The sequence below is a fragment of the Hirsutella rhossiliensis genome, assembly GCF_020360975.1.
Source record: "Hirsutella rhossiliensis strain HR02 chromosome Unknown scaffold00003, whole genome shotgun sequence".
NCBI lineage: Eukaryota > Fungi > Ascomycota > Sordariomycetes > Hypocreales > Ophiocordycipitaceae > Hirsutella > Hirsutella rhossiliensis.
Genome location: NW_025408669.1, coordinates 3,411,807 through 3,424,325, shown reverse-complemented (window position 1 = coordinate 3,424,325; position 12,519 = coordinate 3,411,807). Strand labels below are relative to the sequence as shown.

The 12,519-nt window shown below is 62.0% G+C and overlaps 5 protein-coding genes across 5 annotated transcripts; 3 read left to right on the top strand and 2 right to left on the bottom strand.

Moving 5' to 3' along the window:
* Positions 1–1,282: 1,282 nt before the first annotated feature.
* HRG_03443 (cytochrome p450 domain-containing protein) lies at positions 1,283–3,215 on the top strand (the record flags this gene model as incomplete). The annotated part of the gene is made up of 5 exons (XM_044861914.1): positions 1,283–1,348; positions 1,433–1,583; positions 1,662–2,110; positions 2,238–2,470; positions 2,528–3,215. 5 exons carry the CDS (start codon positions 1,283–1,285, stop codon positions 3,213–3,215), a joined length of 1,587 nt encoding a protein of 528 aa, XP_044722940.1.
* Positions 3,216–4,272: 1,057 nt separating this feature from the next.
* Positions 4,273–6,257, top strand: HRG_03442 (zinc finger c-x8-C-x5-C-x3-H type (and similar) domain-containing protein; the record flags this gene model as incomplete). Its single annotated transcript, XM_044861913.1, has 5 exons — positions 4,273–4,318; positions 4,389–4,508; positions 4,566–4,759; positions 4,854–5,582; positions 5,658–6,257. 5 exons carry the CDS (start codon positions 4,273–4,275, stop codon positions 6,255–6,257), a joined length of 1,689 nt encoding a protein of 562 aa, XP_044722939.1.
* Positions 6,258–6,718: 461 nt separating this feature from the next.
* HRG_03441 (ribosomal protein s10p/S20e domain-containing protein) lies at positions 6,719–7,243 on the bottom strand (the record flags this gene model as incomplete). The annotated part of the gene is made up of 3 exons (XM_044861912.1): positions 6,719–6,803; positions 6,868–7,091; positions 7,202–7,243. The coding sequence occupies 3 exons, from the start codon at positions 7,241–7,243 to the stop codon at positions 6,719–6,721; spliced, it is 351 nt and encodes a 116-aa protein (XP_044722938.1).
* Positions 7,244–7,725: 482 nt separating this feature from the next.
* Positions 7,726–9,768, top strand: HRG_03440 (CUE domain-containing protein; the record flags this gene model as incomplete). Its single annotated transcript, XM_044861911.1, has 3 exons — positions 7,726–8,879; positions 8,943–9,550; positions 9,614–9,768. 3 exons carry the CDS (start codon positions 7,726–7,728, stop codon positions 9,766–9,768), a joined length of 1,917 nt encoding a protein of 638 aa, XP_044722937.1.
* A 6-nt stretch (positions 9,769–9,774) lies between these two features.
* Positions 9,775–10,749, bottom strand: HRG_03439 (zinc finger domain-containing protein; the record flags this gene model as incomplete). Its single annotated transcript, XM_044861910.1, has 1 exon — positions 9,775–10,749. One exon carries the CDS (start codon positions 10,747–10,749, stop codon positions 9,775–9,777), a length of 975 nt encoding a protein of 324 aa, XP_044722936.1.
* Between the last annotated feature and the right edge of the window lie 1,770 nt (positions 10,750–12,519).

Here is a 12,519-nt window from a genome sequence, read left to right as displayed (position 1 = left end):
TGGTCGCGCGCAAGGTCCGATACCGCAAAGTTTGGGCTCCAGAAGATAGGGGGCGAATACCGCGCTGTGGCAAGGAATGCCGCTTCAAGCGACCAAGAAAAGCCGCCGCCCGGCCGCTGTGATCTTCTTCATCACTGCGGCTTCAAGTCAAGTCTTGGTTGGCCTTCCTTGCCGTCACGATATTTTCAAGCGGCCCAATGCCGCCGCCGCCGTTCCTTCGAAATGAATGACGTTGACGAGCTCTGGCATGGCAGAGCACAAGCCTAACGATGCTCCTCACGATCCACTCCTATGCACGGGAAAGGCCGGCCCAAGGGCTCATTGAACCTCGAGGCAGCAGGAGGTCGTAACGGCCACGCGGAGAGCCGTCAGCACACGATATCGCGGAATCCGACGAACGCAGCGAGGCCACAAGGCCGCCGCCGTCCACAGCGCCGGCGGCTCTCCAAAGTACGAAGACGAAGGCTACGGGTAAGAAGCGCAAGGCTGGGGCAAGGCTGGAGGAAAGCTGCTGCTGCTACCGTCAACACCGCCGGCAGCGCTGCTGATGTGACCAAACGGGGTTGGAATACCTTCAAGCCAATGGCGATTCGTACGAGCCTGGCACAGCGATGCCACGAGCGTATCAGCGTGCCGTACGCCGCACGCCTGACTCTGACGATGAGCTTACTGGCCCGGGCGAGACGCAGGGCACGATTCGCTGTGCCACGCAGCCAATGCCGATACCCTCAATTCGTCAAGGAGGTGAGGATATAGAGGATGAAGACGACCCTTTAGCCGATTTTAACGAGATGGACCGGCAGGTGGATGAGGAGGAGTCTGTACAGCAGGAATTGTGTGCAGAGGGTCTACTATAGCTACCGGCGTTAACGCTGCATTTGAATTGACGGAAGTGTGTTTTCTACGACCCCAAGAACATGGCCCTACGTACTTGAATTTGCATCACGGCCAGCTTCACTTTGCGGCTTCAATTGCGGCTTCAACATGCCCTCTGGCGCGCACCTCGATGCCGGCAGCGAATGCGCGCACACACCTTTGCGGCATCGGCGCTGCGCGGCGACCAAGCCACAGTTGACCCACTTTTGGGTGGCCGTTTAGCGTGACGGGGTGGCCTTTTAACTAGTACGTAAAGAAGTTTCCGTGTCCCCCTCCCCTCCTCGTCCGTCATTGTTGCTCCCTTCCTGTTGGCTGAATCGAGGCCCTGATCCCATCTTCCAGTCGCTCGCGCACAACAACAACAACAACAACAACAACAACAACAACAACAGCAACAGCGTTTACCATGAATCTTGACACGGGCCATCTCGGGGCTTACCTGGGGCTGCTCTTCGGGGGCGGCGTGTTCTACGTAAGTTGACGTCGTCGTGTTTCGTCGTGTTGTGTGTATAGCATTATATGCGCTGACCACCATGGATTGCTCTCTGGCTGGCAGGTCGTCGGGCTCGTCGTCTACCGCATCTTCTTCCATCCGCTGGCCAAATACCCGGGCCCCTTGATCGCCAAGATCACGGATGCCTACCAGCTCTACCACGCCTACAAGGGCGACCGCCACCTCGAGTTTTGGCGCATGCACCAGCGATATGGTGAGTGGCTTCTTCTCATCCAGGCCGTGCATGTCCATGTACGAGGGTGAGGCGCTTTGCTGAGTGAAGACGGTCCAGGCAAGGCTGTCCGCTTCGGCCCCAACTCGGTCTCCTTCAACTCGAGCCAGTCCCTCAAGGACATCTACGGCTTCCGCTCCAACGTGCGCAAGGCCGAGTTCTACAACGCCTTTGTCCACCCGGCCGCCAACACGCACAACACGCGCGACAAGGAGGAGCACGCCCGCAAGCGCCGCGTGCTGTCGCAGGCCTTTTCCGACAGCGCCATGAAGGAGATGCAGCGCTACATCCTCGGCAACGTGCGCACCTTTTGCGAGCAGATTGGCCTCGGGGCCCGCGCCGACGCAAAGGGCTGGACCGCGCCGCGCAACATGAGCGACTGGTGCAACTACCTGGCCATGGACATCCTCGGCGACTTGAGCTTTGGCAAGGCCTTCCACATGCTCGAGAGGCCGGATAACCGCTTTGCGCTCGAGCTGGTGGAGGCTGCCGCGACGAGGCATCTCATAGTGAGTTAAAGCCGTCACCCACCAGTCCTGACAGAGAGCCTCCCCCTGCAGGCTTGCATCTCGTCTCTCGGGCCAGGGAAAGGCTTGGATAGTGAGTGAAGAACGACTTAGCTGACGAAATCTGCAGTGCGGAACCATGCCCATCGTCGACAAGCTCAAGGTTGACAAGTTCCTCTTCCCCAAGCTGGCTGCCGGCCGCGCCCGATACATGGCCTACAGCAAGGCCCAGCTGACGGAGCGCACCAAGCTGGGCGAGGAGACGGACCGTCGCGACTTCTTCTACTACCTGCTCAAGGCGCGCGACCCGGAGACGGGTCTGGGCTTCGGCACTCCCGAGCTCTGGGGCGAGTCCAACCTGCTGTAGGTTGCCGTTGAAGCCATCCCCATACATGTACGAGTACTCACCGTGCAAATTAGCATCATCGCGGGCTCCGACACGACATCGACAGCCATGGCCGCGACGCTCTTCTACCTGGTCCGCAACGCGCACGCGCTGGAGCGGGCGACGGGCGAGGTGCGCGCCAAGTTCAGCAACGCCGACGACATTATGCACGGGCCGGCCCTCGGGTCGTGCACCTATCTGCGCGCCTGCATCGACGAGGCCATGCGGCTGTCGCCCTCGGTGGGCGGCATCCTGCCCCGCGAGGTGCTGACGGGCGGCATGACAATCGACGGGCAAAAGGTGCCGGCGGGCACCGTCGTGGGCACGCCGCACTACACGGTGCACCACAACGAGGACTACTTCCCCATGGCGTTTGGCTACGCGCCCGAGCGGTGGATGAGCGGCGAGGTCAACCCGCTGACGGGCAAGACGACGAGCGACGACGACGTGGCGGCGGCGCAGAGCGCCTTCTGCCCCTTCAGCATCGGGCCCCGTGGCTGCATCGGCAAGGGCCTGGCCTACGTGGAGATGATGATGACGCTGGCCCGGACGCTGTACCTATACGACATGCGGAGGGCGGTTGGCGTCGAGGACCCGGGCGAGGGACGGGCTGACCTGGGCTGGGGGCGGCATCGCGAGAGCGAGTTTCAGCTGATTGACACGTTTACGAGCGCCAAGAGGGGGGGGCCGGTTATCGAGTTCCGCAGGGCTGACACGGCTTGAGGGCGGGACGTTGATGATGACGACTCAATGCGGTGCAAGGGTGGGTTCTGCCGTTTTCAGTCGACCTGTCGCTTATGCGGGCATTGTTGGTCTGCAACATGTTGTATCCGTAATGCCTCGATGGTGAGATGCCCTCGGAGTTGGCACGGGGATTTGTCTTGGCTGCGTTTTCGGGATGTCTTTGGAGCAATAGGGAGAATCTTGAAAGAAATGAGAGAGAAATGCTCAATTTGGTACGTGATAAGCGAGATGAAACGAGGGAATATCTGGTCCTGGCACCCACACCCGGTCGTGGTCCGCATCGGGTTACGATGGAAGCTTGTTGATGACGACGATGGTGGGTAGATTAATTAGAGCTACGTATAGATGAGGAGCCTTATCGAAGCGACGGCAATGGACAAGCATATCGCCGCGGCTATTGCTCCAATCCGAGCAAGTTTAGTACTACAATTGCGCTCTGAAGCCGTGGCTTTGCTCTCGCCGGGATCGATGGTGCAGAGATTCAAGTAGGTACTGCACTGTACTGTACTGCACTGTACTGTACAGGCTTCCAGGCACCTCGGCCCCTCAGTAATGGCACCAGCCCCTGCAGCTCCACCACAGCGCCATTGGTGCGCGGCGCGTCCCCTAAAACGAACGCGCCAAGTTGCATCCAGAAGCCGTTTGATTGCAATGGTAATAATGCCCCCTATCTAGTCTCGCCCGGGTGATGAAAAGGCCTCGGGCCTGCTGGTGCAATGGAACTTCATATATAGGCCAAGCGGGCGTAGCGCTGTCTCCCCTCTGCAAGGGGTCCATCTGCTTCCTCCAAGCTCATGCAAGGCGCGCGAGGCTGACAAGGCTGAACGGAGGGACCATGTTCTTTTTCGCATCCCAACTTCGCTCCGTCCTCTCCCCGCAGCGCTCCATCGACCGCCCGCGCCCGCCGCCCTTTTGCCGCCGCGACCAGCAGCCGCGCCTCGCCAATCCTTTTCCCTCTAGTCCGTCTCGTCATGACGTGACCGAGTCCCGCCCGATCCAGACGCGCACCACCCCTCGCGTCGCCCGGCTGCCCGCCATGACGGTGTGCAAATTCTACCAGCAAGGCACTTGCAAATTTGGCAGTGCGTCGCCTTTCCACCTGATTGCTTTACGCCGACGCTTATCTCGTCGACTGACCTCAACGCCCCTCAGATAGCTGTCGATTCGAACACCCCGCGCGCAGCCAGCCGCAGTCAAACCGTTTCGGCCCTTTGGCAGCAGGAGCACCACCGGCCACAGGCGGCGGCGGCACTCAAAACAACCCGCTACTCAGTGAGATCCGCGCCAAGGGACGAGGCTTCGCCCGCGTCAAGACTAACGTTGGCCCAGCAAAGTACAATATCTCGGCCGATGTCATCACCAAGGACCTGACCATCGAGAAGCCGCAATGGATCCTCTCCGCCTACGCGCCCGGCAGAGATGCCCCGGACCAGCTGTTTGGAGGCTTCCCCCGCGAGCAGAGCTTCGAGGAGCTCCGGCTCCACTACATGGCGGGCAAGGCCTCGGGCAATGAGCAGCAAGCGGTACGTCTCCCAATACGAGACTGCCCTGTCTACCGAGTCCATCAAAGAGCGCATGCTAACTTTCTTCTTCTTCTCTTCTTCTCCCTCCGTACAGCTCAGCCAAGCCCAGGAGCTCTATCAAAACGCTCAGCAGCAAATGGAAAATGCCCTGCGCAACGCCCAGGAGGCGGCCCAGTTCGTGGCCGAGGGGGAGAACAGACACCCCAACAGGCACGACGTTTGCCGCGAGGGGACACAGGGCGCGCCCTTTGGGGAGTTCCTCGTAGGCAGGCGGCCCAAGCCCGCGGCCAACGCTCCGGCCCAGCCCAATCCGTTTGCCTCGGGGGGCGGTACCACGCCGTCGGCTTTTGGCGGAGGCGCGCCATCCACGAGCGCCTTTGGCCAGCCATCCGCCTTGGGCCAGCGACCGAATTCCTTTGGAAATCCGGCCTTTGGGCAGCCGGCGCAGCCGTCATCGTCGCCGTTTGGGCAAGCGGCCTCGGGGGGAGCCTCGGCCTTTGGCCAGGTCGCGCAACCTGCATCTGGTTTTGGACAGCCATCTGCTCTCGGAGCCAAGCCCAATCCATTCAGCGCCCCTGCGTTTGGACAGCCTGCGCAGCCAGCACAGTCGAGTGCGCCGGGCAGTGCATTCGGACAGCCGAGTGCTCAGGGCAATGCTTTTGGCCAGCCAAGCCAACTCGGGCAGACACCGAATTCCTTTGCGACCAATGCCAATGCAGGTGGTGCAAACTCCAGTCCCTTTGCTACGATGGGCACCAACGGCAACAGCTCGGCCCCCGCCATGAACCCCTTTGGGGCCCCGAGCTCGAACCAAGCTAACGCGGCGCCGAGTGCCTTTGCTTCCGCCGCCATAAATCAGAGCAATAATGCGGCTGGGGCTTTTAGTTCATCTATGCAGACCGCCAGCCCCTTTGGCCAGCCGCCTGCACAAGCGCCGAACCCCTTTGCGTCAGCCCAGCAACAACCGGCACAAGAGGCTAATAACCCATTTGCTCAGAACGCGCGGCCTTCGACAAACGGCACGTTTGGACAGCCCGCCAATCCATTCGCGCAGAAACCCGCCCAGAACGCGGCCGACCCGATGGCGCAACAACAAGCTGGCGTCTCGCGACCCAATGCCTTTGGTGCTCCTCAGACGGGACAGGCATCCGCGGCTGCCGCCGCCGCGAATCCTTACCCGCCAGGCAGCACAAGACAACATCCGCCGTTGGAAAGCTATGCCACCAAAGGCATGGACGGCCGGTTGGCCACGTTCAAGGGCAAGCCGGTGGCGTACAAGGACGGCAGGCCGGGAAACCGGGCCTTTGACGGCACGTGGACGCGCATCTGGTTTCCTGACGGGCCGCCCGCATATTGCAAGGACACGGAGCTGCCGCCGCAGCAGTACGATGACAAATGCAAGGCTCAGTGGGAGGCTTTTGCCCACACAGAGACTTTTGCGGGTGGGCGTATGCCGGAGCTGCCGCCACCGCGAGAGTACACGCGATGGGACTTTTGAGATTGTGAGAGGCTTTGGTGAGTAAGAGCAGGGACGGAGCGTTGTATAACACTGGATGGCATATGGAAAGGAAGCATTCCAAGGCGTTGGGAGTTGTATATAGATTGCGGTGCCTCACGTTGGCATGTACGTGTTTTTGTATCTTCTCTTCAAGGGGAAGGGTGCTGCTGGGGGTTTCATGGGCAATGAAAAGGTCAACGAAACCGACTATGTCCACATTCATGCGGCGGAGTCTAGGAATCATGCTTTTATTGGGCTCATTCGCGCGCAACAAGGATTCTTGGACTAGGAGCTGGCCTTGCGTATAGGTTCTCACTTTGCGAAGCACTTGGGTGCAAGCGTTTGGCTCACGAAGCAAATACCGCAGCGTACTCCGTGAAATTGACTATCTTGGCGGAGCAATCCCCCCCTTTGCCCTTTGGGACAAAAGTACGGCACCAGTCATGGTGTCCATGGCCCTCTTAGGCAGCAATGGTGACCTCGACCTCGACACCGGCATCGATGTTGACGATGATCTGCTTGACGACTTCGGTGGGAGCGTTGAGGCTGTTGCGCGCACACACTGGTCAGCATTTTGATCGCAGACGTTTGAGTTTGAGAGACAACGCACTCGATGAGACGCTTGTGGATGCGCATCTCGTAGCAGTCCCAGGTTTTGGATCCCTCACCGCAGGGGGTCTTGCGGGTGGTGATCTTGAGCGTCTGGGTCGGCAGGCGGACGGGGCCCTTTGCGCGCAGGTCCTTGCTCTTGGCGCGCTCGATGATCTCGCTGCAGACCTTCTCGAGGATGTTGACCTTTTTGGAGGTGAGGGTGATGCGAATCTTGTGGCTCTTCTGCAGAGGGGGATTTCTTGTTAGCTTTCCCTGAATTTTTCTCTCCCTTCCCCGTCTGGAGGGCGGCGAAGCGCAGTCCTCAGAATGGAAGGGTTTTGGGGATCACGCACGGGAGCCTCGCCGTGGTCCTTGTCAGGCTTCTGGTACGACATGTTGGCGGTTTGTCTTGGGGAGGAGTTGTCCTTCACGACTCGAACGCGGGGAAGCAAAGGCGATTCGGCAAAGTGATGAAGGGCGTTGCGGCAGTTTGTTGCTGTTGGAAGTTGAAGTTGCTGGCGATTATCGACTCTTTTTTTTCTCGTGGTGGGGGATTTGCGACGAGATAGGGCTTGGAGAGGGAACTAGTCCCGAAGCGGCAAGATGGGGATGGCTGCCTGGGCTGATGATTGGCGGATCTAAAGTGAGGTTCTGGCTACGGGGGACTCAGTATTACTCGGTACTTGGTACATCCGTGACGGGCCTCAGTATGATTCATCCGGCGACTGAAGAGACAGTGCCTTGCTGAGGATAACTCGCGCTGATGCCCTTGAAAAAGCGATATGGCTCACGATTGACGCAGACGTGTTTGCTCTGCTCCCGACTTCCTCTTTTTCTTCCGCACCGTTAGCCTCCCACCGCCAGAGAAGCCGAGGCAATGACGAGTTCACTGCCCCCGCTGACGCCGTTTCCCGAGGCCTCGTGGCAGCACCGTCTGAGCTCCGACGACTGGGACGCTCTCATTGAGGCATGGACCGTCCTCTCTCATGCCTATCTGAGCCTTTCAGACGAACAGTTCCAAAAGGCGGCGGTCAATGATGAATCCGTGGCCGCCTTTTTGTCTACATTCGTCTCCGAGACGGCAGCCTCCTCGTCAGCGTCAGCACCAGCATCGATCCCGACGCCGCTGCTGAAAGCGGCTTTCCAGCTTGCTTCACGCCTTCTCACGCTCTCACCGCCGGTCCAGCTGCTAGACTACCAGTTTCTTTCCTCCCTGGCCAGAACCTACCCCAAGAAACGAACAGCGCCCCTCATTGCACAGCTGTTCGAGACACACGGCCCCGTCGTCGAGTCCTCCCTCGCGTCCCTCAAGAAGCGCCTCATCCCGCACCTCGAAGCGGGCGTCAAGGGCGACCTCAAGCTTGTCGAGTCACAGCTCTGCATCGTCAATCCCCTCCTGCACGCATCCCCACGCGCGTGCGCCTTCTTCCTGGCCGGATCCGACTTCTTCGATGGACTCGTCGCTTGCTTCCGGGTCATGAATCCGCCTCTTCGCAAAGCCATTGTCGCAACAATATATCTGTGCTTGGTCGGCTTGACTGAGGCCGAGCCCCCCAAATGGGCCATGTTAAGCGACCAGCTCTTTGGGCTCAAGAGCGCGGCGGAAGCGCACAGGCAGGGGCCCCTAAACGCCAATGATTCGCTCGTCGCCGAGCTCGTCACGGCAACACCGCTGCTCAACACCTTGCTGCGGCGAGCCGAGACGTCGGACGCTGCGACTGAATCCTTCAGGAAGAGAGTTACAGCTCTCGAACCGTTCAAAAAGGGGCCCATGGTCCGCCCAAAGCGTCTGGTCAAGCGAAAGGTGGACAAAGGCAAAGGCCGAGAGACCCTAGGGGATATCCAGGCGGACATGCACGTCCATCGGATGAGCCAAATCACCCAAGTCCAAGACCTTTTCCCCGACTTGGGATCCGGCTTCGTGTCGAAGTGCTTGGATGAGTACGCCGAGGACGTAGAGCTAGTCGTCGCGAATATCCTCAGCGAGACCTTGCCGCCTCATCTTGCCGATGCCGATCGAAGCGAATCATTGTACGTTATAAATTCATCATCATTTCGATTTCATGACGCATCGCTAATATTCAATTCACACAGATCATCTCAGCAACAGTCGCCTCCTCACCCAGTTCTGGCACCTCGCTCAACGCCTCCTCAGGCCGCCTCCAGGCGCAACGTCTTTGACGACGATGAATTTGATCGCCTGCACACCGAACATTCCAAGATATCCTTTGGAAAGAAACCAGCAAAGTCCGCCGACGACATTTTGCGGGACAAATCCACCGCGCCAAACAAAGCAGCCATCCTTTCCGCACTTGCAGCTTTCGACTCAGACGACGATGAACGTGACGATACCTATGACGCGGCCGATGTTGGCGGCACGGTGGACTCGAACAACCAGGAAGCAGACGGCGTCAACGACGGCAATGAGGAGCTCCTTTTCCGAGCGTACCAGATGGACGAGAAGGCCTTTGCAAGAGACGCTGCGACGAGGAGAGGAAACCCAAGGGTCAAGCTGAGAGAAGAGACGGGGATGAGTGACGAAGCCATCGAGGGTTGGGCAGTCATGCTGAAGAGGAACCCGCAACAGATGAAGAGGCTGGAGGCAAAGTACGCCTTTAGCGGACAACAGCCACAGCTTGAGCGGACCACCTGGAGAGCCAGCCCGGCTGGCTCGGGAGCCGAGGAGAGTGAACCCGATGCAAGTGCCGGCAGAGGGGGGAGAGGAGGCGGACGTGGGCCCAGAGGAGGCCGCGGCCGCGGACGAGGCCGTGGCAGGGGAGGGAACGTGGCGGGGCCGACCGGCAACCAGGACACGGAAGCGGCACGGAAGAACAAGGAGGCTCATAAAGGTTCACGAGCAAACCACAACCGGAGGGATGCTCGCGCAAAGAAGATGGCTCGCGGAGGTTTCGGCGCCTGAACCGCCTCACCAGCCAGTCCTGGGCCTTTTCGACGGTTGCTCCTCTACAAGCGATGGGAACCCAAAGTCAAAGCGAGGCAGCACTCTCTTGGTCGAAGACTCGCCGAAGGTAGGCGGCGCGTCGAGAGCGCCGTCGAGCTCGAGCGACTGAGGGTAGGGGCTCGGCGCATCGAGAGCGTCATCGAGCTCGAGCGATTGAGGGTAGAGACGCTTGAGGACGCCGTTCATGGAGGACATGACGGGCGTTCTCGGGCCGAGCCTCGCGTCGATGGGCGAGGGGATGCTGTGGAACGAGGCCCCGACCTCCTCGACGCCAATGCCGCGGTGGATTGAGCGCGGAGTAGCTAGCTCCGAGGCAGCCTCAACAGATGTCAAGTCGTGATCCACGTCCTCGGCGCACATGAACATGCTCTGGAGTGACGCGCGCGAGCTCCGTCGGCTGTCCAGGTAATTGCCCAAGTCGTAGCATCGCCGGCACGTCGGGTACTCGGGATAGCGGTCCCAGTCGTCACGATGCTGCGGGAGCTGGGGCCGCGTCTGCTGCCCGCACTTTTCTTGGATGTCGTCAAAGATGTCGGCGGCGGGCGTGAAGAAGGTGAGGCGCGGCCCTGGGCCCCAGTACTTGTTGCGGCCCCAGAGCTGACCGACGAGGCTGTTGGTCTCGACATCGACGACGGCGGCGCCGCTGTCGCCCTCGACGCCGATGCCGCCCCGGATCCATGCATCCTCGTCGTCCAAGGGTGGAGGCAGCTCCTCAACAAACCACTCGCGCGTCGCCTTGCCCGTGCCGTTCTCTTCGCCGCTGACATAGGCCGGCACCTCGCACACCTGGCCGCGCTGGTAGCCCGAGGTGCGGCCGCTGGACACGACGGCGGCACCGGGCACGACGCCGCGGGAGCAGCCGCCGGCGCCGCCCGAGACGGACTTGACGAGGGGCTCCTTGAGGTGTGGCCGGGTCTCGCCCGGGAAGCGCCGGAGCATGTTGGCGTCGCGGCCCGAGGCGCCGGCTGTGACGAGGGCCCAGTCGGTGACGACGAGGGGGTGGTCCTTGGCGCAGTCGTCCCAGTAGGGATCGTGCGAGATGCGCGTCGTCTTGAGGTTGAGGCCAGACGTGACCTCGACGTGGCCGATTTCAAAGCTCCCTTCCTCGGGGAGGACCCGGTGGCCCTCGACGCGACACCGCGCGCGGTCCTGCGGCGAAGGGTGCTCGACGCTGACGGTGGCGAAGGACTGGTACGCCTCCAGGAAGGGGTGGAAGTTGACGAGCCAGTAGCTGCCGCCGCTGACATCCAGGCACGGGCCCAGCGTGGCCGCGCTGTCGCCGACGCAGCCGCTGCCCTTGATGCCGACGCTGTCCCCCATGCACATGCGCCCGAAGTGGTGCGGGTTCCGTGGGCTGCAGACGTCGTCCGGACGCTGCTTGTCCAGGCCCCTGGCCCAGCAGGCGACACGGCCGACCTCGCCGACGGAGAAGACGAAGGAGACGGTTGGGCGGAACTTTTCCGGCAGCAGGTCCCCGACGTGGCTCGCGACCATCATCTTGCGCGGGCGGGACATCCTGACGCGCGTCATGATGCAGATGCGCCGCGTCTGGGCCGCGCGGCCGCGCGTCACGCTGACGACGTGCCACGGGCCGGACCACGCCGGCAGCATCTCGGCCAGGAAGGGCAGGACGGCGTGCTCGAAGACGAGGGCAAAGGACGCCGTGTCGACCAGCTTGGAGGCGCGCGCCCGCACAATGTCGCTGGGCGAGTCGGCGGCGCGCGGCGTGCCGGCGCTCCTGCGCGCCTTCTTCTCCACCGCGCTGCGCAGCTGGTCCTGATACCTTCGCTTGGCCGCCGCCACGGAGCACGTCGCCTCTTCTTGGACGGCCCCGTCGCCGGCCTTTGGTTGTGGCGCCTTGCCGCGGCCGCCCTGCGCGGGGGGGGCGGGCGGTGCCGTCGTCTCCTCGGCCGGCGACGGGGGCGTCTGCGGCGAGAGCTGCCAGTCCTTGACCCTGTCCTTTCCCACCTCGGGATGGGCGACGGCGATGTGGGACCGCAGCATGCGGGGGCTCGGGAAGGACGTCTCGGGGCAGCCCGGCACGGGGCAGACGAGCAGGTGCTCGGCCTTGACGTGCCAGGCCAGGGCGTCGCGCGAGGCGAAGCTCGGGTGGCGGCAGCCGGACCAGTTGCAGGCGTGCGCGTCGGAGGCGGCCCCCTGGCGCCGCAGCCGGCGATGGTGGTCGGCGTCGCCGGCGTCGGCGTCGGAAGAGTCCAGGCCAACGAACGGCTCGGCCACCATGGCGCCGGCCTTGTCGTTGACGGCGGCCAGCGGGCTGGCGCAGCGCGGCGACTGGTAGCCACGCAGCGACGTCAGCACGTCGCTCCGGTCCGTCTGCACGGGCGACAGCGTCGAGCCCGCCGACGAGGGCGCCTCGAGGCTCGTCGTGCTCAGCGCCTTGCCCTTGTGCAGCCGGTGCAGCAGGCGGCCGTGGTGCCACGCCACGGGCAGGTCGTCGTTCCACCCGCCCGGCCCCGGCGACACGTCCTCGACAAACGGCGTGTCCCCCTCGAGCAGCGGCGGCGGCTCCGGGCCGAAGAAGCCCGCCGGCGGGAGGTGGCATTCCGTCCAGTCGGTGTAGCCAAACGGCGGGAACGCCTCCGACGACGGCCACTTGTACGGCGAAGGCGGCCGTCGTGGGCCCTGCTCGTGGCTCGGCGTCGGCACTCTCGTCGTCGCTCCCGAGGGCGAGTTGGGGTTCGGCGTGCG